The sequence below is a fragment of the Nerophis ophidion genome, linkage group LG13 (assembly GCF_033978795.1).
Source record: "Nerophis ophidion isolate RoL-2023_Sa linkage group LG13, RoL_Noph_v1.0, whole genome shotgun sequence".
NCBI lineage: Eukaryota > Metazoa > Chordata > Actinopteri > Syngnathiformes > Syngnathidae > Nerophis > Nerophis ophidion.
In genome coordinates, this window is record NC_084623.1 from 40,306,796 (window position 1) to 40,333,711 (window position 26,916).

General features: G+C 39.6%; 1 protein-coding gene across 3 annotated transcripts; it reads right to left on the reverse strand.

Moving 5' to 3' along the window:
* Positions 1-331: 331 nt before the first annotated feature.
* fbxo46 (F-box protein 46) lies at positions 332-22,194 on the reverse strand. Of its 3 annotated transcripts, none has more exons than XM_061918917.1 (3): positions 22,040-22,194; positions 3,912-4,512; positions 332-3,800 (listed from the first exon to the last, which is right to left on the reverse strand). In XM_061918917.1, exons 2-3 carry the CDS (start codon positions 4,389-4,391, stop codon positions 1,971-1,973), a joined length of 2,310 nt encoding a protein of 769 aa, XP_061774901.1. In that variant the 5' UTR covers positions 4,392-4,512; positions 22,040-22,194; the 3' UTR covers positions 332-1,970. The 3 variants fall into 3 exon arrangements, with proteins under 3 accessions (XP_061774901.1, XP_061774900.1, XP_061774899.1); XM_061918916.1 differs by having other exon boundaries at positions 21,968-22,189; XM_061918915.1 differs by having other exon boundaries at positions 21,777-22,189.
* Positions 22,195-26,916: the final 4,722 nt, after the last annotated feature.

A 26,916-nucleotide genomic window follows, 5' to 3' on the forward strand; every position in this document is an offset into this window, starting at 1 on the left:
GCCATCATGGGGTATTTATTGTGTATAGAATTTGCTGCCAAAGGTGCATCAACAAAGGCTGTGCATACTTGTAATTTTATAAATTAATTTTGCAAAATGTTTTTTTTATAAGTATGATTTTCACATTGTCATTATGCGGTAGCGTGTGTAGAATTTTGAGGACAAAAAAATAATGTATTCCATTTTTGGATAATGCTGAAACAGCATGTGGGGAAAGTGAAGCGCTGTGAATACTTTCTGGAGGTACTGTATTACCCATCTGCTACTATCATTTATGTACTCTCAATAGTCATTTGTTAGAGGTCTTATATTATTAAACACAGAAACCAGGTCACGTTTTGATTTCCAGTTTTTAATCAATTCTTTTATATTTAGGCAGATATTTCCCATTAGAGTTGTACATACTGTATCGGACACCTACAGATATCTCCCATGACTACCCAACTTGTTTCCCCACCTTCATGCAGAGCTTCAGCATCACTATAATGGCCAGTCAGCTTGTTCAGGGAGGAGGGGGTTCAAAAAGCAGGGAAAAATATTGTGAAGTGTTTTTTTTTTTCCTTGCATGAATAGAGTCAGAGCTGTCACCAGGCACTGATCTTTCACCCAAATAATTAAGAGTTATGGGTGGATCCTACCAAGATGGATAAATTCTATGAAAGCCCTAAAGGGTTCTGTGCAACTTCCCAATATTCTTGACCATCTGTGAGGTATCTAATGCCTCAATCCTGCAGGGGGATTAAGAGGTAGGGGGAGTTTAAGGCTGGAGGCTGGTGTAGTTTCTGTGTGTTAGTTACGCTCAGAGAATTGGCAGTTTCGGCTAAAACTGCCCTTCGCCGAGTTTGGGAGGAGAAAGGAGGGGAATAAATGAGATGTGGAAGATAAACAATGATGAAGTAAAAACTTGGGTAGAGGAACCAGCTGATAAAGGTGTAGCGGAGTCCAAATACAATTTAGAGAGTAGTGGAACAGCAAACATTATGACACACCCCAATAAAACAGCCACCCCCTTCCAAAAAAGGCAAACAAGCAAGTCAGTCAAACCATACAAAGCAACATCATCCCACTGTTCGTAATCTATAAATTATATCTCCCACAATATACTGTAAACCAGAAAGTACTTTGTTCATGGCTGGTCAACTAAGTTAGGGTTTGAAAAAAAAAGAAAGTGATCTATGCAAGACTGTATCCCACCGATGTTATGGCTAGTTCAGACATGATATCAGTGACACAGGCAAAGATTTCAGCAGCATTATCAGGGGACTGATCGACATACAATAAATACAGCACATTCAGAGAAATAGAAATGCATGGCGAGGGACAGATACATCGCAAACTTGAACAGTTGGAATTTCAAGTTTGCCTCATACAATCACATTTCTAAGGAAACGCTGAACATTCCACACTGAATGCTTTTACATATGTTGGAATCGGTAAAGGCTATTTCTTCAAATCAGCTGCACTGAGCCCAGTTTGATTCCATGGGGTTACTATTATGGTAGTTTGTGGTGGAAACACACAAACACAGAATGTAGACTAAGTCTTCGGACAATGAGCAGGCTCTAGGGCGTTACATTTCTATTTGTCATTTAATGCTAATCTCAATGGAATACACTGCAGAGTTGTCATGGTGAGTGTCTGACAACCATGTATGGAGTTGAGCAGTGATCCTGAAATCTTGAAAAAAAAACAGGGTAAACTGACAGCAGTGAGAGGGCACCCTGACCTTGGTAGGCACACTTTTCAAAAGGTGCCACTCTGGAGTGGGAGAAGAGAAATTCTGTAGGACTTGACACAAAAGGCATGGAGTGCTGCACACCTCCCGATGTTAAACACAAGATGAGAGGTGGAATCAAGAATGTCCTGGAGTGAGGGCTTTCTCTTTGTACTCCGTTTCCATGCTCATTCTCAAAGAAATAGCATGGGCTAAAAAAGAGGAGCAGTATCTTTGAGGCAATACAGTTTTTCTTCTACCTAGCCTCCTCCCGTCGGTCCTCCCTCTTGGACCGGATGGGCTGAGAGCCGTCGGCAGGCTGCTGAACCCAGTTATTATCATGAAGTCCTACACGGCAGCCTGGAGTGTCCTTGTCAGTACGCCGGCAGCACATCCAGTAGGAACGTCCGTAAGGCAGGTCATGGTGGTAGGGTTTAGGGTGCCAACGACAAAGTGAAACATCCCCACGCTCGTACTGGCGCTTACACTGCTTACAAGGGTCATCCCGATATAGAGGGTCTTGGTTCCAACGAGAATCCACTGCCCGCACGCCGTAGGTCTCGATCAGCGCTTTGAAGTAGTGGCAGGTGCACTTGAGGGCTGCCAAGGAGCGTGTAGGCAGGTAACTGAAGATATTGACCATTATGTGGTCGGGGAGCAGCAGCATGTACTGGCGAGGTTCAAGCAAGCGCTGAATCTGAAAGCGGATTTCCAAAAAATCATGGGAGACGTGGCGGTAGAGGCGACACAGGGATGGGTCCGAACACTCATCTCCACTGGTTAGGGGAGAGTCTGGTCGAGGTGCCCGGTCTCCTGAGCCTACAACGACTCCAGCTCCTTGGCTGCTGTTGCTGCTGCTGTGTGCACAGTCCAGAGAGCATAATCCTGACCCTCTGCCAGAACCTGTTGTTTTTGATTCCTCTTCCGCCCCTCGTGAGGATGGGAAAAAAAAGAGCTGTCCCGGAGGAGGATCATCTGTTGAGTGGTCAGTAGAGCTGGATACACTCCCAACACCTCCTGCCCCACCGGGCATAGCAAAACACACAGTCTCCTCCTGCACATTCTCTGTACTGTCCTTGCCATAAAAGACACATTGGTCCACAGCACCTGTGACCACCACCTCCACATGAAAGCCAGTCACACGCTCCCTACCCACACCCGCAGTTTTTTTCTCTCCAGAAGGAGGCTCCTGAGTTGTTTCCGAACTGCCACGGGCCTGCCTATCAGAGTGATGTAGGTCTCCGTCTGGTTTGGGGGCAGCAGTTGTGGCAGCAAGCAGCAGACTACTGGGGTCTCTTGAAGTGGGGCTAAAAAGCTGGTAGAGGTCACAGGTGATTTTCTCTTTGGACCTTGCTGCCGCCTGGTTACTCCCGCTTCCACAGCTCATAAACATACAGCGGGACCGGCTTGTTGGCTCTAGCTGAGAACGTGGGTCCAGATTTGACACTCGGAAAGCTATTCTCACCTCACCGTGGCTGTGGTTGGGGGGTGGACTAGGTGTTACAATATTGGGCTCTGGTCCTCCTCTTGGCTCCCTATCCCGATTAGAAAAGCCAGCGCCGATATGGAGGCGATTCTCCAGGTTCTGAGACTCAAAATGTGCAATGGCCTGTGCTACCCAGCATGATTGTTGTTGTTCCTCGATCTCCTGGTCTGTCTGAATGGGAGATGAGGATTCCTTGGCCTCTTTGGAAGGTTGGCCTTTTGAACGGTCCGACACAAACCCCGAAGGAGAGGGGTCCGATTCTGTTCCCTGGAACAATGTGTGCTGGTGTGGGGTAAGTCCCTGCTCATCGCTGGTAATGGAGGGGTGCTGCTGGTGGTTCATATGAACAGCCACAATATCTCGGTGGGCCAAGGCTGTCCTCTGTTCAACCAAGGCCACCATCTGAGCCACTGACAGCAGGTCTGTCTCATCGGCCCCATCAAGTGCTGGTTGATCGGGGCTAGGAGGTATATTGGTTGCATCGGTGGAACCATGGCTGAGATGCAATTCTGAGGCATGGGCACGATTCGGTGGGTCATAGGATGAGCATCTTCTTCGTCGTTTTGCTTTACTACAGTCAGTCGCCCAGTTACCTTTAACCTGTGTTAAAACAAAGGCTCCAGCATTAACATATATACACAAATAACTATAATATATATATAGTATTTCAAGCAAAATAAAACAGATCTCTTATTTTGTTTAGCACCTTACCTTCATTGCGCTCGGTCTGGGTTGCCCTGCTCCACTAAACTGGTGTGCCACAAAGAAGGCAATCTTCTCCTTAGTGTTTCCTGGCTTAATGACATACCAGGTGTCTAGCAGCACTCGGCCATCTTCCATTTGGGCCCCGGAAGAGGGAACTGATGAAGGGGTCGAAATAGGCATAGAGGGCTGGCTCTGGGGCAGGGAACTTGAGCTGAGCTCAGGTTCAGGTGGCGTGTTTTCTGAGCCCACATCCTCTACTTCCACACTGTCCTCCTGCACGCCGACTAGAATCCCACTATCTTCTGCTCCATCTCCCGCCTTCCTGGCACCAGGAGAGGGATCCCCTTTGCAAAGGGTGGGAGACCCTGCCCCACTTACAGCTATCACATTACTCCCTGTGCCAGGACTCTTAGCTTTATTTTGAGAGTAGGTGCCAAAGGGCCGTGGGCACCAAAGGCGGATGTGGGAGAAGGTGTCTCGGTCCATCAGGATGCGGACCTCTGTAACATACCAGCACCTACGCTGGCCTGCAGGCACCCAGAGCCAGTGCTTTCATTGTCAAATTCCTATGTCCTGTGCAACGTGCTCGCCTTTACAGGGATGCAACCTGCAATAATAGGACAGTCAGAAGTAGGAAGAAAGGGAAAAGGACAGAGAAAAAATATTCAGAGGAAACAGTACAACAGCATGATTATTTAAATGTTCAGGAAAAGTCCATATCTCAAAAGATATAAAACACATTTGTATCTGGACCATATCAGACTGCGTAGCCATTTCCTACATGATAGTGATACTCAATTTGCAATTGCATTCCCTGCCTGCAGCTAAGCCTCCAAATCAACTTAAAGGGATTTCAGGTTTTGTGTCTGCGATTGAACTATAAGGTGTGAAATGGACTCCTCTACTGCATCTCTGTGGTCCAAAGAGGACTTGCTAAGAGAAGGCAACACAGGGAGTAGCATGCAGGCAAATGCTGGACCTATTTTTAGAAAACAGTCAAAGGGCGTGGGGTAGTAGGGAAACTTCTGTAGTATCATTCTTTTTCTGAATATGCTCCATGCCAGGGGGGACTTTAGTGCACCCAAAATGTTTTTCGCATTAATACCAGCAGTAGGTGCTGTCAGGAAAGTGCAGACACACTTGTCAGAATGTTGTTGCATTAGAGCAACGGGTTTGGCTCACTGTAAAAAGACCTTCCTCGGCTGCTAGAAACATATTAAACTCCCACATAAACAGCTCATCCAGCAACCGCACCTATTCTGTCTGGAACTTGAAAACAAAATACCGGGCCGTTAATCACACTGACCTAAATTCTAATATGTACCTAAAGCGGTGGGTGTCCAGTAAAACATGTCTGAAAGGGAGATGCTAAGAAATGGGTGAGTGAATGTACACCCAGTCTCAGTAGCCAAGTCTGTGCAGTGTTTTTCCACATGTGCAAGTCAAAACGTGCAACTATAGCTCAGTTATGTCATGTAAGAGCAACTGTGTGTTTTTCATTAACTATTCCTCAGCTGAGATAATGGTGCTCAATGCTTGTATGAAAAATTACGGTGAAACTGCTGTGTGTCACTTGCAGATATACCCACCAATGAAATCAATAACCCCTGACAGATTCTGAATTACACCTTTGAAAGTGAATACTTTAGTTTTTTCTGGCTATGGTCATTGTTGAAAGCATGATTGCAAACACTTGTTTTGCTTGTTTTTAGTTAACTTCTCAGAGAATAATGCATTTGTCATTATGGTTAATGCCATAACATATCTGTGTACATCTTATCATTAGGGATGTAACAATACTGGTATTAATGACCAACCGCGGTAGAAATCCTGACAGTTAAATTTAAATTATCGTAAAAAACGTGATTAATATCTGATGAAGACTCACAGAACGGTGACTATGCTCATTTACTGGAGAAGAAAGCTAGCGCTAGCTTAAGTGCTAACATGATTACAAGAGACATTAACGTCTTTCCTTATTAATAAACGCTATACCCTAATCTAAATCTGATCTTTGTTATTAATAAATAACACTACAACCTTTACAAATTAAAACAAAAGAAGATGAACATACAGGGTAACTTCGATTCACAAACCCCTCCATATGCAAACTTCGATTTACAAACTTTAAGATCAAGCCAAAAAAGCCTCTGTGTACGAACCATGTCTCTGTGGCCGAACGATTCATTCAGACGCCTGCAGACAAAAAAGCGGGGTAAAACATTGTTGGTGAGGCGGAGCCTTACACTTCCCTTAATTGCTGGGTGCAAACCAGCGTATTTTGTATGTCTTTTCTCACCATCTCAGAGACTAAATTGGCTGTCAAGCTTGACCAACTTCTCAGTTTATGTTCACATAAAGTTGAGAGGCATAATTTTTACTCTAGAATTACCTTTCACGAGTGCACAAGCGAGTAAGCAGCTTACCAGCTAAGGATGTCAATAAAGCCAGCATAGAAAGTTGCCTCTCCCCCGATCAACATGCCGAAAACATTAATGTTAGCGCTTATAAAAATACTGCTAATACTCGGTTAATATTCAGGCCATGAAATGTAAATGGTAGTATTGTTGGCGCTTTTTGGATGGTTATTTATAAGGGGGAAAACCTAATTGCGATTTATCTCTCCAAAATTGCAATTGCGATACGATTTACAATGTTTGTATTTTATTTTATTCATGCAAAAATAAAAGTTTCTTCCTTTTAGTCTGTCAATCAACATATTCTTGTCTCAATGTGCCACACATTGAAACACTGTGTAACAGTTTACTTATATTTAAAATATTTCATTTTATGTAGATAGACTCAGACCTTAGGTCTAAATTACTCTTTAACTGAAGAAATATTAGATACAACTGTAGTGTTTATAATGTAATGTACTTATAATACAGAATGATAATGCAAGAAACCACTTAAAAGGATAAACTTGTATTCATCATCACCGTACAATTGTTTCCCATTGTACTGTAATGAGGTCGGACGTTGTCTTTTCGTGTATTGCTATAGAATTTAATCCAATCAAATCATGTGGTACCCAAAGAGTAACAGTTGGAATAGACGCAATAACGTCATCGATCCTACTGGCTCCATTGTAAGTGGTCTCTCATAAGGATTGTGAATTATAGGCAAAATTCCAAATACAAATTGCAGTTGCCCCTTAAGAAGTTAGAACAATATTTATTTTTTCTTCCGCCAAGAAAGTATATGACTATTTTTTTTTAAAATTAATGATTTGGTTAAAAAATGTCAATGTCTATACAAGTACTTTTTGAACCCGAACAATATTGTAATAATAACGATAACCATGATAATTTTGGTCACAATTAACTGAAATTTTCGCTACATTCCTAATTAGTACTTATTGAAATTAGGATGTTTAGGTCCAATGTAGGTTTTTCTTTTACAATTAAAGATGTTTGTTTTTATATACACATACATACATACATACATATATATATATATATATATATATATATATGTATATGTATATATATATATATATATATATATATATATACATATACATATATACATACATACTTTTAATTACATATACAGGTACATCTTATGGAAATTCCAGATCTTTATTATACACAGAACTATTTAACCTAATTGTTGATTTTCGCTCTTTATCCCTATTTATTCCCTCAGACTTAGAATAATAGGTCTTAGAATAGAATAGAATATACTTTTTCATTGTGCATTTAAATGTGCCTGATGAATGGTGTCTTTTTGGATAGCATTCCTAAAATCATGTACTAAATACATTTAGACAATAAAAATACACAGTTACCATAGCACTACATGTCCAATTCTGCAAAGAAACAAACTATTAACATTTTCATACAATGCATGCATCTTGCTTTTATAGAAAAAAAAGCCATTTCACTTGAGTTTTCACTGACATTCACTTTTCTAATACTACCGTATATATCTCAAAAATATCTTACACCGAAAAACAGTCATTACAACCTAATAGGGATGTAACGATATGAAAATGTCATATTCGCCGGTTATTGTCACCAAAATGTTCACGGTTATCATTATTACTATGGTATTGTAAAATGTGCGCAGAAGGTATTCATACATACTTACAACTAGGGATGTATACTTTGTATCGATATTTTTTGGTACCGGTTTCTAATTGGGTCGGTCATGGAAGACTGTTGAGATTTTGGACTAATGATACTGCGATCGGTAATTTTGTTACAACCACCTAACATGCTAATTGATTGTATTGATTTATTTGATACATCATATTAAAAGTCTGTGAATAAGCATGAATACCATACATTAATATTATTTTAAATGTTATTGTAGAAACAAACGGTAGTAAATGGATGGATGGATATACTGAGTGTAATTGTAATGAATAGAAACAGTGATGGATCTTTGTAGCCTTTCCGAGATGATGACATAATTGCATTGCACCTTACACATGCACACATAGTTGACTTGTTTAAGACCGAAAACGCAGGTGTTGATAAAATACTTTCCTACTATGATATGATATATTATGATGTTGCTGGTGTACAACCTCTTGTGCTAACAAAAATATCTAATAAAAAAACATGTTTTCAATTCTTAATTTACACAAATTACATATAGTACCAATAAGAGTACTGGTATTGTTAAAGAATATCGATATCGGTATCAGTAACGATAAAATCCAAAGGATATCCATTCCTAATTATAACAGACTTTTATTTGTAAAAAATTAAATCAAATAAATATACCACACACAATTGTTTCTGGTCTTGAGTGTTTAAATATGTTTACTATCCTCTTCTGTTTTAATTTGTAGAAGTTTTTGGGTTTTTTAGTGATAAAGAAAAAAACATGTTTGTTGCATCACATTCAGTTTATGGGATGTCATGCAAATTCACTTCCTGTTGTTATATTGCTTTGAGTATCGATTGATCGCTCTAAATGAGCACAGCCTGTAAGTTTAATGTGCACACTTAAGTGCTTAGGCAGTAATGTGTTTATACAAGTTAAGATTGGGGAATTGTGTTTTTTTTTTAATGAAGAAAAACGTTAGTCTCTCTTTTTTAATTCAGCATCTAAACTAGCTGGCGCAAGCTTGCTTCTCCAGTAAATGAGAAAAATCATTCTAAATCATGGTTTTACTATAATTTTACTTTAAAACGGTAATGCTCACCATGGTAAGTTTTACTGCAGTTTATTATTTTAACTTTTATTGTTTTTTATTGCCGGCAGTAAGTCGAACACATTTCCAGTGAGGGTATTACTCCGCCAAGGCTGTCTTTTGTCACCGATTCTGTTCATAACTTTTATGGACCGAATTTCTAGGCGCAGTCAAGGCGTTGAGGGGTTCCGGTTTGGTGGCCGCAGGATTAGGTCTCTGCTTTTTGCAGATGATGTGGTCCTGATGGCGTCATCTGACCGGGATCTTCAGCTCTCACTGGATCGGTTTGCAGCAGAGTGTGAAGCGACCGGAATGAGAATCAGCACCTCCAAGTCCGAGCCAATGGGTCTCGCCCGAAAAAGGGTGGAGTGCCATCTCCGGGTTGGGGAGGAGACCCTGCCCCAAGTGTAGGAGTTCAAGTACCTAGGAGTCTTGTTCACGAGTGAGGGAAGAGTGGATCGTGAGATCGACAGGTGGATCGGTGCGGCGTCTTCAGTAATGCGGACGTTGTACCGATCCGTTGTGGTGAAGAAGGAGCTGAGTCGGAAGGCAAAGCTCTCAATTTACCGGTCGATCTACGCTCCCATCCTCACCTATGAGCTTTGGGTCATGACCGAAAGGATAAGATCACGTGTACAAGCGGCCGAAATGAGTTTCCTCCGCCGTGTGGCGGGGCTCTCCCTTAGAGATAGGGTGAGAAGCTCTGCCATCCGGGAGGAACTCAAAGTAAAGCCGCTGCTCCTCCACATCGAGAGGAGCCAGATGAGGTGGTTCGGGCATCTGGTCAGGATGCCACCCGAACGCCTCCCTAGGGAGGTGTTTAGGGCCCGTTCAACCGGTAGGAGGCCACGGGGAAGACCCAGGACACGTTGTGAAGACTATGTCTCTCGGCTGGCCTGGGAACGCCTCGGGATCCCCCGGGAAGAGCTAGACAAAGTGGCTGGGGAGAGGGAAGTCTGGGTTTCCCTGCTTAGGCTGTTGCCCCCGCGACCCGACCTCGGATAAGTGGAAGAAGATGGATGGATGGAACTTTTATTGTTGAATTCCTACAACCAAATCACAAATATCCGTAAGTTTATATAAGTTTGGCTTCAGAAAAATCCATGACTTTAACCTATGTTAAAGGCATTCCAGGAGGAGTACGATTGCAAACTGGTGTTTATTTGTAAAAACATATTCGTAAAAAATGTTTTTTTAAAGTTAAAAAGCTCTGATCCTTATAGTCACTACATTTCCATGCGCTAAATTAGTCTGATTTCTTAAATAGTTCAGTTTTTTACATTTTCATACCTACATGTACTTGAAGTCCCAGTGTCCATGCACACTCGATAATGCGACTATTGGTCATACACCATGTGCCTCCAACAAAGCTAATGTAGCTGCTTTACTGCTCTGTCAGACTGTCTCCACTCAGGACTCTTTTATTGCCAAACATCCTGTCATCAGCCATGAAATCTGGTTCTAAATCGCATAATCCAGGTGTGTTAGTCCGGCTTCTCAAAAACCGAACACGATCGAATTAGGATGTTTCCATGGATTGTAGGATGCTTATTTAGAGACAAACTATTTCAGAAATTGACTGCATGGACACGTACTGAGTGTGTACTAAGGTAATTGCTTCTGGCATAATCCAACAGCACAGGCTCGACAAAGAACAGCAGGCTGTACTGTTCAGAGACACACAGCTAATGTACCTTGCTTTACTGCTCTGTCAGACTGTCTTCACTCAGGACTATTTTATTGCCAAACATCCTGTCATCAGCCATGACAAAATGGATGGAAACTACACTTTCCATAAATCCGATCGGCACCAACTGTCTTGGCTGATAATTAATATAAATATTGAATTAGTGAAATCCAATATAATGTTCGACTTCCTGATCCGATCAATGAAAAAGGCAATTTGCAATGGAGATTAAAATGCTTGCTATGTGTTCATACTATGGGTCTCAACAAAGACCTCCAAAATCTTGATGATGTCAAGTGTAACAACCTGTTAAATTACTTATTTTCAATTATATTTTGAGTCTCAATTAAAAATGAAGCTGTTTTTTTTTTTTTTTGTCAGATGAATATAATGTACAATAGACTGCAGAATGCCAATTTTCTTTTAAGGTTAAGGTTGCAAAGAGAAGATTAAGTATCATTAAAAATATTTAATCAATAACCAAACATAAAGCTCAATGACCAAACTGGAATTTTAATTGTGTGACCTGACATTTGGCTGCCAGTGAATTCTGGCATCTTAAAAGTTGATGGTGAAAAACTGACTAGCCTTGTCTGTGCAGTAATGCATCAGACATGCAACACAGTTTTCTCCTGAACGTGTGAGAACGTTGCCTGCACAGAACTAAATGCTTTGTTGTAAAAGTAAAAACCGAGAAGTCAGACTAGTCACAGGTTGGTCAAAACTTGACTAACACGTTAAGGTACATTTGTTAACAGCTTGGACATTGAGGTCATTTCTAAGCTTGACAAACGAAAAACAACTGGGTATTGATGGTAAAATTGGATAGTCTCTTAGGGCCTTTTCTTCCTGAGAATTTATACCTTCATCAATGCTGTCAATATGAGTATTGGTTGTGAGTTTACAAAGACAAATGTTGGATTAAAGCTGCTGTTGAAAACGAGTTAATATGTTTCTCTCCAGTGCAGTTATGTGAAATATGCAGTCTAAATATGGATTGAAGCTGAAATAATTAGAAAAGAAAAAAACTTAAATTTAGTCCACTTGCAGTAAATTTAGGCTGCGGCAAAAGTATACAGCATTGAATATGGTTTAAATATGGAACATTACAGGCGCACAGGAACAAAATTGTGGATGGCAGCCAGTGAACGGGTGATAAAGGTTTTTTACGACATTTAAACCCACCGGGGTAACAAGCTAAACGATATCTTTAGTAGTTTATTTTATTGTTATTTTTCTGCCTGACATTGCGACTTGTGTAGTAGTTCATGCATATTGTGCATACTACCTTTGTTACTCTTGAGGTTTGTTTCAGGTGGTGCAATTTAAATTCAAACTGTGATGACTTGAAAATATATGTAACTGCAAACTGCAATTGAGCACATACAGGGTGTACCCACAACTAGGTCTTTGGAATTGTACTGGCTGTGGGCACAATTTACCCACCCTCACTTTAATGTACTAATCTCGAGTAATTTATATGTCTACAGTGCAAAGTGGTAGCTATTGTGGCTTGGAGAGAGACAGCATTAAAGGGACTGTTAGCAACCTTTACACTGATACCTTTGGTGTGCTAACTATCCAATGTAATGTAGACAATATATCTCGCACTCTTACGGTTTTCAGCACGTAATGACGTGACTACGCCAGTACATAACATGTTCACGTGCAGTAATATTGTGTGGTGTTGGCCAATGATAGCGATTTGGATAGCTAACTAGAGATAGAAATTGGTAAGAGTTTTCTGGTTCCCATTCCACTATGGATTCTGCTTACCGATTTGTTTTTTTATCGGTTTGCTTATCAATTCTTATTTGGAAATAAATAGAACACAAAGGTGGATTAGCATCAATTTGTTTAGTTTAGAGGTAACATGACCTTACAAAAGCTTAAAGTGATGTTTTAGAGGGTGCATACGGAGAATAGGAAACAAATAACTTAAAAAATAAATAAATAAGAAAATAAATATTCTTCTGTCAAATTTAACAAAATAAAACGTGGAAATTACACAATAATACAACATTTACTAACGTGATATAAACTCATTACATTCAAAGTGAGCTATGCCAAGCCTTTGTTATAATCTTGGTAATTATGGCTTACAGTTTATGAAAATCTTAATTTAAAAAATGTGAAAATTCAGAAAATGTGGGGTTTGAAAAACTGTAAACCATGATCATCAAAATCTTAATAAAGGCTTGACATATCTCACTTTGCTTGTCATGAGTTTATATCACATCTTAGTTTCATATTTAAAGTTGAATTACTGGAAATAATTGACTTTAACGCGATATTCAATTTCTTTTAGTTACACCTGTGTAATGGAAAGAACTGAGTAAAAATTTGGTGGGAGGAAAACATAGAACTTTTCTCCAACAACAATTGAACATTCACCTACTATGGCAAATGGTTGTAAACTTTTGACCACAAAATGTGTCACTGCTCAGTGACATTCGTCTAGCGTCAGACATGAATTGAAATGTCTACTGCCCGCCTTGAAGCCAGTCAAAATCTGTCTCTAAATGAGAAGGCATTCATTTTATTTTAACAAATAATAGCGCTGACATTATAGGCAGTGTTTGTTAGTACCGGTTATATTTACATTTAGGCGACTGCTGCTGGGATGAGATCAGCTCAGTTCAAAAACGGACATTCATCTATAGCAGTGTTTTTCAACTACTGTGCCGCGGCACACTAGCGTACCATGAGAGATTATCTAATTTCACCCATTTGGGTTAAAAATATTTTTTGCAAACCAGTCATTATAGTCTGCAAATTATGTGTTGTTGTTGAGTGCCTGTATTGTCTAGACCTCAGCAGGGTAACAGTGTAATACTCTTCCATATCAGTAGGTGGCAGCCGGTAGCAAATTGCTTTGTAGCTGTCGGAAACAGCGGGAGGCAGTGTGGAGGTAAAAAGGTGTCTAATGCTTAAACCAAAAATAAACAAAAGGTGAGTGCCCCTAAGAAAAGACTTTGAAGCTTAGGGAAAGTTATGCAAAACAAAACTAAAACTGAACTGGCTAAAGAGTAAGCAAAAACAGAATGCTGGACGACAGTAAAGACTTACTGTGGAGCAGAGAAGGCATCCACAAATTAAATCCGAACATGGCATGACAATCAACAATGTCCACACAAAGAAGGATAAATCCATCCATTTTCTACCGCTTATTCCCTTTGGGGTTGCGGGGGGCGCTGGTGCCTATCTCAGCTACAAGTCGCCACTCTTTGCAGGGCCAACACAGATAGACAGACAACATTCACACTCACATTCACACACGAGGGCCAACTTAGTGTTGCCAATCACCCTATCCCCAGGTGCATGTCTTTGGAAGTGGGATGAAGCCGGAGTACCCGGAGGGAACCCACACAGTCACAGGGAGGACATGCAAACTCCACACAGAAAGATCCCGAGCCCGGGATTGAACCCAGGACTACTCAGGACATTCGTATTGTGAGGCAGACACAATAACCCATCTCCCACCGTGCTGCCCAAGAAGGATACAAAGAACTGAAATATTCTTGATTGCTAAAACAAAGTAGATGCGGGACATATTGCTCAAAGGAAGACATGAAACTGCTACAGAAAAATACCAAATATAGAGAAAAAGCTACCAAAATAGGAGCGCAAGACAAGAACTAAAACACTACAGACAGGAAAACAGCAAAAAACTCAAAATAAGTCACGGCGTGATGTGACAGGTCGTGACAGTACACCTACTTTGAGACAAGAGCTATAGTGATGCATGGTTGGTTATGATTTAAAGTCATACCCACCAACGACATTTTACTATGATCTGAGTTTCGTTTTTTTACTGATTTCTGCTGGTGGTGTGCATCCGGATATTTTCAAAGCAAAAAATGTGCCTTGGCTTAAAAAAGGTTGAAAAACACTGATCTATAGCAATTACATTCTGTATGTTCAAATGTTCAGCATATTGTGCATGTCCTCCTCTTGATGAAATAGCAGCCTTGCAATTATTACAAGTAGTGCTGTTGTAATCTCTTGTAAATACAGACATTTGATTACCATCCCTACAGCTAACATTAGCCATCATTAAATATATAATCTATCAGAACAGCCACTTGACAGCAAATTAGTAGTTGCTTCTTCGGGACTGAGAAAAAGGACATGAGCGAGCAGTGATTTAATTTTAGTCTTTCTATTGATTTCTATTAGAGGAAAACTGCACTTTTTAAAAACATTTTGACTATCTTTCACAATCATTATGAAAGACATTACGACGGATGTTCTTTTTAAATGCATTCTAAATGGAAAATAAGTCTACTTGTAATGGAGCTGATGGAAGCCGCTCAATTCTGCCTATAAAACCACTAAAAAACATCCAAACACCTCCAATAAGGTTTTATATATATATATATACACATATATATATATATATATATATATATATATATATATATATATATATATATATATATATATATATGGTGTAAGTATATATATAAAATGTAACAGGCACATTAATAATAACATTTAATATTTACGTATTTTACTCATTTTAAGCAGTAATTTCAAAAACGCATCACAATGTTCACTTTTTTTTAACTACTTCACTGATTACTACTGCTCACTGCAGACTTTATGAGCGCCAACAAACATTATAAAACATCACTTACTGTGAAAGGTCTGTTGTCATTTGTATGCTGACTGCTAAAATGTTCATAGGATTTCACATACTCCCATTTAGATAAAGAATGGCTCATAATCCTTGCTAAGAAAAGGAGGGTGGAACAAAGCATCTTTTTGTGTCGTTTTTGCAATTCACGGTTCCAAATTGGAAGTCAAAGTGTACCAATATGTCGGATTACATCCTCGTCCTGTTACTATCCAGGTGAGAGGCATAATCTATGATCTACACTACAGTAAAGTTTGATGAGCAAGGAAATGAGGAAGCAGCTGATCAATCGATCATGTCTACATTGGCCGCTATAAATAGTTTGTCTGCGTTAGCATTTAGAATAGAATAGAATAGAATAGAGTTTTATTGTCATTATTGCAATGAACAGGTTCAAAGAACAACGAAATTGGAGCAGCTCCTCCTAAGGTGCATATTTACGACAATATCACTAATACTTGGTTAATATTCAAGTCACAAAATGTGAATTGAGTATTGTAAACTGACTTTTACGAGTTACAGTGAATTAAAAATTATCACAAATTAGAATGCAAAAATAAATCTTGTCTCATAGGGATTTGGAACAATAGGCATACATTTTTATTTAAAAGTGCAGTTCCCCTTTAAGTGCAAATCAGAGTGCTCACATTAGCCAATTGTGCTGGACTTTAGGGTTTAAGTGGGCCCAAGAAAGCCTCAGACCTGTGGGATGAATCAAGCCTTAGAAAGGTATTAAGTTTGAGTACAATTTCTGGACTATCTGTCTTTATATACCTTTATCAAGACTTATCACTGACTTACTGTGACCGGTTTTTGTCTTTTACAGCTTTTTACAGTCTTCAAAAATCAGTAATGTTTGATAAAGTAATTGTTGGGACGTATGGTCTGAAGACGTAATATATACTGTATTTTCAAGGACAGTTTAGGTGCTGTAACATAAATACCTTATTTAATCATGGGTTTATAAAACATTTGTCTAACTTCACAGCTTTAAAGACAAAATGTAAAATCCTATTATGTTAAAAAGGCAAAACTGTCTTTAAAAGCAGACATACTATATTTTCATTGAGCAACCATAGCACAGATGCCCTTAGATGTCAGAGCAGCATACCATAAAGCTGGTATACCACAGCAGCCCCGAGAACCAAGCAACATTAAATTGTTTCATTAGAAAAACGGTGCCTGAAAAAGGTTTGGGTTTAAGCTTTCTGCATCAAACTAATCCTCCAAATCCTGGCCAAGCATAGAAGCAGCCAGCAACACTTCAGAGCTAGGGACTTGAGGCATAAAGTTGCACCTGTGTCTCTTGTTGATGGAACACACAATCATGAGTATGATGACTTTGTTTGCATTGTCCGTACTGACACCTGTTATAGTTTTATGCACAGGCCAGTTTCTGTCGACGTCTGGAAAATTATTCACAGTATTAGGCTTTGGGAAGCAGCTTTGAGCTTCTTTCTAATCAGACATTGGTGATGTAACCACAAGTACATTGTCATTTTCTTAAAAATGCACACAATTTATACACAAACTAAGATAAAGTAAAGACATCTGTGTAAATCATAAGTCCCCGATTTTTGGCATAGGCTTCCAAATGTTTAACTATTCCCAATAGCAACCAACAGTTGTCGTAACATGATTATTAAAGTGCCAAGAATCTCCAAAAAGGCGGCAGAGGACACAAATAAAGGCAGCCAAATTAACAAATCATTGGACAAGGATACCATGGCTACCATCACTAAACCAAAAAACACTTGGAATAATTCCTTGACTGATTCCTTAACACATCCCTTACAATACAACTTCAAATTGTTACCATGCACTCTCGTACACATTTGTATAAATTTACGTCAGCAAGACAACAACGGCTGATTAAGAATGTATGTTTCACAACAAAATAACAACTAAGTTGGTTTCCAGGGTGTGAACCAGGCATTATATATAGCAGAGTGCCTGATTCAGAACAGTAATCAGTTCTGAAATACTATACCAAACACAGCCAACATAGACAACAAACACCTTGAAAAGTGTCTGCAAGATTGATGGATTGATTGAAACTTAACAGTAGATAAAGTACATATTCCGTACTAGGGTTGGGCGATATATTGCGAGTTTGCCTCTGTGCGATATAGAAAATTACTGTATCATAATATTCGAATATACGTTCTCACGCAGTTGCTTTTAGCTGCTGGCATTACACTACAGGCGTTTCTCACTCCATCTCGTGTCTCCTTCTCACAGAGACGTAAAACAAGCCCACCTTCTTACATACATCACATACTGTCACGCGTGTAGCGTCATACGCCCTGGTTGACCAGAGAGGTAGCAGCATGGCTAACGTTAGCTGAGGCAGGTGGTGCAAGCGGAGCGGTGCGAGTGACATTACAAAAAAGAAAAGGTGCAAAACTGATCACAAATGGAGGAAGAACAATTAATGCCCCAAAAAAACAGCATGGGGCCCATCATCTGGCGGTGGTTTGGCTTCAAGCGGGAAGATATTCAGCAAACAATAGCAATATGCAAAGTATGCAGCAGAAGTGTTGATACAAAAGGTAGCAGCACTACTAATTTGTTCTTTCATTTAAAAAGTCACCCGAGGGAGAATGAAGAGTATTTAATAAATACAGTTTTGGTAAATTGACTTAGTTGTGATTTCCCTCTCTGCATGAAAGTTTAAAATGAGCATATATTAATGCAGTATGAAGTAGAATGTTTTAATGTAGACACATAGAATCATCATACTGCTGTGATTATATGCATCAGGTGTTCATTCAAGGCTAAGGCAAAATATCGAGATATATATCGTATATCGAGATATGGCATAAAATATCGAGATATTAATAAAAGCCAATATCGCCCAGCCCTATTCCGTACAATTGGCCACTAAATGGTAACACCCGAATACTTTTTTCAACTTGTTTAAGTCGGCGTCCACGTTAATCAATTCATGGTAGTTTCCTGGTGTTTCTGGAAGTATACATCCCAGTGACATCCTTACAAGATAGACTTTGATTGGTCAATAACCGAGGCATTACACCTAACATGCATTGTTATCTGTCTAAATTCAATCAGCACACTGAGACAGTGTCGTCCCATCGGTGGCTACTTCAAACCCAAGTTAATGGCTTTAATGCCCAAACTAATCTAATTAAAACTACTAAACGCCTATTTTACAACAGAAAGCTGCTGTTACCATGTCTCATGTAGCAATTTAACAGAACAGTGCCAGTGGATTACACTGACTCTGACGCTAGCTCAGTGGTTGTTAGAGGTACCGAACCCCACCAGTTTCATATGCGCATTCAGCGAACCCTTCTTTAGTGAAGAATAAAATGTTTTTGTTTTTTTTCAAATTCAAGACAAAGTTATATGTTTTAGGTAACACTTTAGTATGGGGAACATATTCTAAGGAACAAAGACTTAATTTAGAGTTATTTGGACACTACGGGAACATATTCTAAGTAACAAAGACTTAATTCAGAGTTATTTGGTTAGGGTTAGGGTCAAGGTTAGAGGGTTAGGGTTATAATAGGGCCTTGCTGAATAAGGCATTAATAAGTACTTAATAATGACTAGTTAAAAGCCTATATGTTACTATTTTGCATGTTAATAAGCAACTAATTAATGGTGAATATGTTCCCAATACTAAAGTGCGACAATGTTTTTTTTTTACTGGTGCGCAAAATGAACCGTGCATGAACATCACCTTGTTCAGACAACAAAACCAACACAGTGCATAAAGTTACAACAAATTACACACCTGCAAATCCTTCAGCTGTTGCCGTATTCGTAATACGCCGATAGGGAGAAGTTTTTATTCATACGATGACTCAGGTGTGTTTTGACCTCCGACGAACCCCTGAGGCTGACTCACCGAACCCAGGTTAAGAACCACTGCGCTAGCTCAAAGCAGCGTGTTCTGGGCTTTTTAACTGCATAATACACACCATTAAACACTAACATTATGGGATGTACGACATCTCTAAAATGTGATCGATGGTAATTGTTATTGTAAGCCCACCGCTTGACCAGGAAAGAGGAGATCACCTACCTAGGTTCCATTCTAGAGGCTAATCTTTCCTGTGATAAAATGGCAACCAAGGTAATCAAAAAGGTCATTCAAAGAACAAGATTCCTCTACAGAATCTCCTCTCTGGTCAACAAAAGCACCTTGAAGATTCTAGCGGGAACTCTCATTCAACCCTTTTTTGATTGCACTTGCACCTCCTGGTACCCCAGCACCTCCAAAACCCTCAAATTTAGACTCCAAACATCCCAGAACAAGCTAGTCCGGTAAATTTTAGACTTCCACCCCCGATCACACCTCACTCCAACCCACTTCTACAAAGTGAGCTGGCTCAGGGTGGAGGACAGAGTAAAACAACTTGCACTGAGCCTAGTCTATAAAATCCACTACACCTCCCTGATACCGAAGTACATGTCAAACTACTTCCTTAACGTAAATGACCGCCATAACCACAACATCAAGGGGAGCTGCACAAACCACGTTAAACCTAGCTTCCGATCCAACAAAGGTCTTGACCCATTCTCTTTCTATGCCACATCAATGTGGAATGCACTCTCAACTGGTGTAAAAGTAAGTGCATCTCTATATTCCTTCAAAACCGCTCCAAATCAACACCTCCATTCCTTCAAAACCGCTCCAAATCAACACCTCCAGGCAACTTCAACCCTTTACTAATACCCTCCTCCATTCATATCCCATCTTCCTGGATTGTAAATAACTTAATGTAAATAATCAAATGTATTTCTAATGTATATACTTGTTCTTATGCGATCTGAAATCACCATGTTCTCTGCTCGCTGTACATGTCCTACCAAGTAAGACCTACACTGTTTCAATGTCCTTTTCTCTGTTGATGCAATTGTTGACTGTAGTACTGATATTGATTGATGTACCTTTATTTCAAATATGCAAAAAAAAAAACAAGCGCAAGCATGATCCAATACAGTGCTGTAGCCTTAACAGCCATTATAACAAAATGAAAACAATGGAGAATTAAAAAAAAAAAAATGAGCATTGGACTTTTTTTTTTTCTTACATATTTGAAAAGGAGTGAGAAGAAGTTTACACTTATTTAATCCCACTCCTTTTCTTTAAATCATAAATTACTCTGAGCTAGAACTACCTGTTCACTCTATGTACAAACTTAATGAACTTGTATATACATACATATGCACACTACACACATACATAGCCAAACCGTTACCACAAGTGCTCATGGAAATGGTATCATGCCAAAACAGCAGTACCACTGCCTCAATGGGCAGCCCCAAACTCTTTTGTAACACAAGAAACCCAATATCAAAGCCCTTCTTCAGCTCTGTACCTCTGGAATACCATGTACCTATACTCCTTTTTAAACTGGTTTATGTTTGGACATTGCTTTAACTCCACATTCAAATCATTCCATAGTTTCACTCCACAGATTGAAATACAAAAATTTTTGATGGTCGTTCTACAACTAAGCATTTTGAAATTAAAATTCCCCCTTAAATTATAATCCCCCTCTCGTGTGCTGAACAATTTTTGAATGCTTCCTGGGAGTTTATTTATTTTGGCTTTATACATTATTTGTGCAGTTTGATACAAAATAATATCATTTAATTTCAATATTCTTGACTGTAAGAATAGTGAAAGAGTATGGTTCAGATATCCAACCTTGTTGATGATGCGTACAGCTCTTTTCTGAAGTATAGTTATTATGTTTAATGAGCTTTTATAATTATTCCCCCAGACTTCCACACAGTAGGTTAAGTATGGTAAAACTAATGAACAAAAGAGAATGTGGAGTGATTTGTGATCCAGAACCGGTTTTGCCTTATATCAACTAAAGCTCCACATCCCACCCTTCGGATTGTAAATAATGTAAATAATTCTATGTATATACTATGATGATTAACTTGTGTGATGACTGTATTATGCTGATAGTATATATTTGTACTATGAATTGATTAACGTGGACCCCGACTTAAACAAGGTGAAAAACGTATTCGGGTGTTACTATTTTAGTGGTCAATTGTACGGAATGTGCAATCTACTAATAAAAGTTTCAATCAATCAAAAAAGACTAGTCTGCTGGCAAATCCAGTGGCATGTTGCCCAATTAGCACAATCCAAGCCTGCGTCGCGTCACAGAAACTCAATTTCTTGTTGATCGTGCAGGACAAGCAGGTGTAATATGTCCTTTTCGCATCGCTTGACCCTAGCAGTGCTTTAATAAATGTGTATTTAGTCAAAATCCGCATGCAAGCCTAACGTAAATAGACAGCATTGGCTAACAGAGCTGCTAACTTGATACCGTAATTCACCTGCAAAGTAGCTAGCACGCTAACAAGGTAGAAAAACATTGGATTACTTCTGACTGAACCTCTTACCTTTACTACTTGGCTTCCCACAAAACAACCGTCGTGGGTCTTTAAACCGCCAATGATACGACTGCCCTCGTTATATTAGTCCCGACCGAAGCGGTTAGTGTTGTGAAATGCAGGTGACACGACTTGACTTGTCCGTGTCCACGTAAGCTAAAAGCTAGCTGGGCTGAGGCTAGCCTCGACACTTAGCTTACTTTTCTACGCTCCAGCCTTATCTCAGCGGCGGCTTTGTCACTTCTCTGAACACAGCCCGGCCGAGCGTTTACCTTGTTAGGACTCTCGACGGCCCCTCTCCCGCTATCTATTTAGAAGTGACACAAGCTTTTACGGTATGCGCACTGGGATACCAAAATAATCAGTGTCAACACGGCAGAGGGAGGAAAGCCATCTTGTTGACAAGCAGCTGCATACGGCGAGCGGCCAATAGCAAGCCAGAGTCGGTGGTATGCCCATATATGGAATATGCTCCGCTCCCCCCCCCCCCTCCCTGCCCTTCTCTGCTGCGCCGCTTCCCCGCTCACTGGCCAACACCGTCCAGCACAGGGGTCACCAACGCGGTGCCCGCGGGCCCGTAAGGACCAGATGAGTAGCCCGTTGCCCTGTTCTAAAAAATAGCTCAAATAGCAGCACTTACCAGTGAGCGGCCTCTATTTTTTAAATTGTATTTACAGTTTTGATCAAAATTATTCAACCCCCACATAATTTTTGTGTTTTAGCAAGTTGGACGTTTATTCCGTATTTTGTTTATAATCATATCAAATGAAGATGTGTCAAATAGACAAATGCAACTTAAATTGTAACACTGTATTTTACAAAATACCAAAAATGGACATTTTTCTTAATATCTCATTGACAAAATTATTCAACCCCCTAGTTACATGCATCTTTAGTACTTAGTAGAACACCCTTTGGCAGTAATTACATCCTTCAAACGTGATACATAACCGGACACAAGCTTCTTGCAACGATCTACAGGTATTTTAGCCCATTCCTCTAGGGCAGGGGTCGGGAACCTTTTTGGCTGAGAGAGCCAAAAAGCCAAATATTTTAAAATGTATTTCCGTAAGAGCCATATAATATTTTTTTTTACACTGAACAAAACTAAACGCGTGCATTTTTAAGTAAGACCAACATTTCTAAAGTATAATAGGTCTGTTATTCTTTGTAATAACATTGTTATTCTCGAGCTAACTGTGGAGGGGGCGTGGCTTGCTGGCCTGCAGCGAACTGGGGTGTGCCAGGACCGGCCTCGAAATCAGCGACAGGTGCGTAGACGGCCCACCTGGGCCTTGTTATCTAATCACCTGTCGCTCTGTGATAAGCAGCAGCCAGGAGGAGAGACGGGGTTGGGGCTGGAGCCAGAGCGGGAGCAAAAACGAAAGAGAAAAATACAATTGCTGGAAAGCAACTGAGAGACTTATTGAAAAATAAAACAATATTGTAACCCTGAAACAGGCGCTCATGTTGGTCCTTGGTGGTCTGACGAACACCAGGAGGGCAAGCCCCACACTAACCAAGAATAAATAAATAACTTCTTACCATTAACTCAAATTCTTGAACGGGTGCGGTAGAAAACAGATGGATGGATTAAAAATGCATGAGAATGTTTTATATTTTGAACATTATTTTTAACACTGTGATTACAAGTGGAATCATTCATTACTTATCATATTAAGCAATGTCAGCTAAGATTTATCCGAGAGCCAGATGCAGTCATCAAAAGAGCCACATCTGGCTCGTGAGCCATAGGTTCCCTACCCCTGCTCTAGGGCAAAGGCCTCCAGTTCATTCATATTCTTGGGCTTGCGTGCTGCAACTGCCTTCTTCAAGTCCCACCACAGGTTTTCTATAGGATTCAGGTCTGGCGACTGTGAAGGCCACTCCAGAGTCTTCCAGCCCTTCTTCTGCAACCACTCTGATGTTGATTTGGAGGTATGCTTGGGATCGTTGTCCTGTTGGAAGGTCCAACGTCTCCCAAGCCTCAGCTTTGTCACTGACTTCATGACATTTGCAGCTAATATATTCTGGTAGGAAATAGAATTCATAATGCCTTGAACGCACTGGAGATTCCCGGTACCTGAGGCAGAGAAACAGCCCCAGAGCATGATTAACAGTAGGAAAGGTGTTCTTCTATTTGTAAGCTTCATTTTTTCTCCTCCAGACATAACATTGATTCATAGGCCCAAAGAGTTCCAGTTTTGTCTCATCACTCCATCGAACAGTTTCCCAAAACCTTTGGGGTTTGTCCAGATGTTTTTTGGCATACTGAAGTCTATTTTTTGTGTGCCTAGTAGTCAGAAGTGGGGTGCGCCTCAGAGTTCTGGCATGGAGGCCTTCATCTCGTAGTGTGCGCCTTAATGTCTGGGACGAAACCTGCGTTCCCCTTTCTGCAATGTCCTGTTGTAGTTCCTCAGCTGTTTCCCGGGGGTTTTTCACCACTGTACGCTTCAAAAACCGGACAGCAGTTGCACACAGCATCCTCTTTCTACCACGCCCAGGTAGTGTTTCCACTGTGCCTTTAGCTTTAAATTTGTGAATTATGCTCCCAACTGTTTATCTTGGAATGTGTAATGTCTTTGCTATTTTCTTATATTCATATCCTTTCTTATGAAGAGAAATTACCTCCTCTCTTGACTTCTTTGACCACTCCCTGGACTTCACAGTCTTTTTCAAACAGTTTAATTGTTTCTCGTTATGGTTCTAATCACATCTACAGGTGTTTTCAACACCTGATTGAAAAGACCCTATTCAAATTCTGTTCTTAAGAGTTATGATCTTCAAGGGGTTGAATAATTTTTTCAATGAGATATCAAGAAAAATGTCCTTTTTTGGTATTTTGTAAAATACAGTGTTACAATTTAAGTTGCATTTGTCTATTTGACACATCTTTATTTGATATGACTATAAACAAAATACGGAATAAATGTCCAACTTGCTAAAGCACCAAAATTGTGTGGGGGTTGAATAATTTTGATCACAACTATACTTACTAGCAAGCTGGTCTCGCTTTGCTCGACATTTTTGATTTTAAGAGAGACAAAACTCAAATAGAATTTGAAAAGCCAAGAAAATATTTTAAAGACTTGGTCTTCACTTGTTTGAATAAATTCATATATTTTTTTACTTTGCTTCTTATAACCATACTTGCCAACATTGAGACCTTCGATTTCGGGAGGTGGGGGTTGGGGGGCGTGGTTGGGGGTGGGGCGGAGGCGTGGTTAAGAGGGGAGGAGTATAATTCACCAACTCGAGTATTTCATATATCCATCCATCCATCCATTTTCTACCACTCATTCCCTTTTGGGGTCGCAGGGGGCTCTGGGGCCTATCTCAGCTACAATTGGGCGGAAGGCGGCTTACACCCAGGATAAGTCGCCACCTCATCGCAGGGCCAACACAGATAGACAGACAACATTCACACTCACATTCACACACTAGGGCCAATTTTTGTGTGTTGCCAATCAACTTATCCCCAGGTGCATGTCTTTGGAAGTGGGAGGAAGCCGGAGTACCCGGTGGGAACCCACGCATTCACGGGGAGAACATGCAACCTCCACACAGAAAGATCCAGAGCCCGGGATTGAACCCAGTACTACTTTGTATTGTGAGGCAGACGCATTAACCCCTCTACCACCGTGAAGCCCTGTAATGTAACAGTTGCCAAAAAATATTAAAGATACATGTTCAATAAATCCTCTGCCTGGATTTTAAATGAATACTTAGACCAATTACGCTACTGTATTTTAATGTTGGTCATTATGCTGGTGTTTTATCGATACATACTTATGCCTACCACGCTACTGTATTTTAGGGCTGTTAAAACGAAAAAACGATTTTAGAATAACTTGTGTTTTTTATTTTTAACGATTTAAATCGATTAAAAAAATCCAAAATAGATTTTGAAAATATATATTATTTATTTATTTATTTTTGTTGTTCTGTCCAATCACTCAGACAAATCATATTGTTGATGTAGATGCCCAAATCTGCTGTACAGATTTACTTTACAAAAGAAAAGTGTGGGATACTTCTCTTGTTGCCTTGTCTGCATTTGACTTGATTAAATATTTGGGTTGAATTCTATTTAACAAAACCTTTTTAAGTAATAAAGAAATGTATCACGGCTGTTTTGGAGAAATGTAGTTATTCATAAAACTGGCACCTAATGTTATGAAAAAAGGAGTGATTTTGACTCAAGAATTGTTTTGAATCGAGAATTGATTCTATATCGAATCGCTTCCGCAAAGATTTAAATTGAATCAAATCATGTGGTGCCCAAAGATTCACAGCTCTTCTGTATTTTAATGTTGGTCATTATAGGGGCACTTGTTTAATGAATACTTAGGCCTACTATGCTGTTGTATTTTATTGTTAGCCATTAAGGTGGTACTTAGAGAGCCAAATGTTTTCTGAGGTGGTACTTGGTGAAAGAGGTTCGAGGACCACTGCATTACAGCATGACGGTACAAAGTAATAGTTCCTGAAATTGTGTTACATACTAGTGACGTGCGAATCGATACTGAAATACCATTACCGCCAATAGCAAATCTGTATGCTCTAATATCGATTCTCTAATCAAAATATTGATACTTTTGGTACTTAAGTTATTTGAGATGATGAATATCATTAACAGGAACAGAGTATAATGTAACTAAGTCAATGAGATCTTGTCTTATTGCAGGGGTCACCAACGCGGTGCCCGCGGGCACCAGGTAGCCCATAATGACCAGATGAGTAGCCCGCTGGCCTGTTCTAAAAATAGCTCAAATAACAGCACTTACCAGTGAGCTACCACTATTTTTTAAATTTTAATTATTTACTAGCAAGCTGGTCTCGCTTTGCTCGACATTTTTAATTCTAAGAGAGACAAAACTCAAATAGAATTTGAAAATCCAAGAAAATATTTTAAAGACTTGTTTAAATAAATTCATTTATTTTTACCTTTAGTTCTTATAACTTTCAGAAAGACAATTTGAGAAAAAATACAACCTTAAAAATTATTTTAGGATTTTTAAACACATATACCTTTTTACCTTTTAAATTCCTTCCTCTTCTTTCCTGACAATTAAAATCAATGTTTAAGTAAATTTATTTTTTTTATTGTAAAGAATAATAAATACATTTTAATTTAAATTTTCATTTT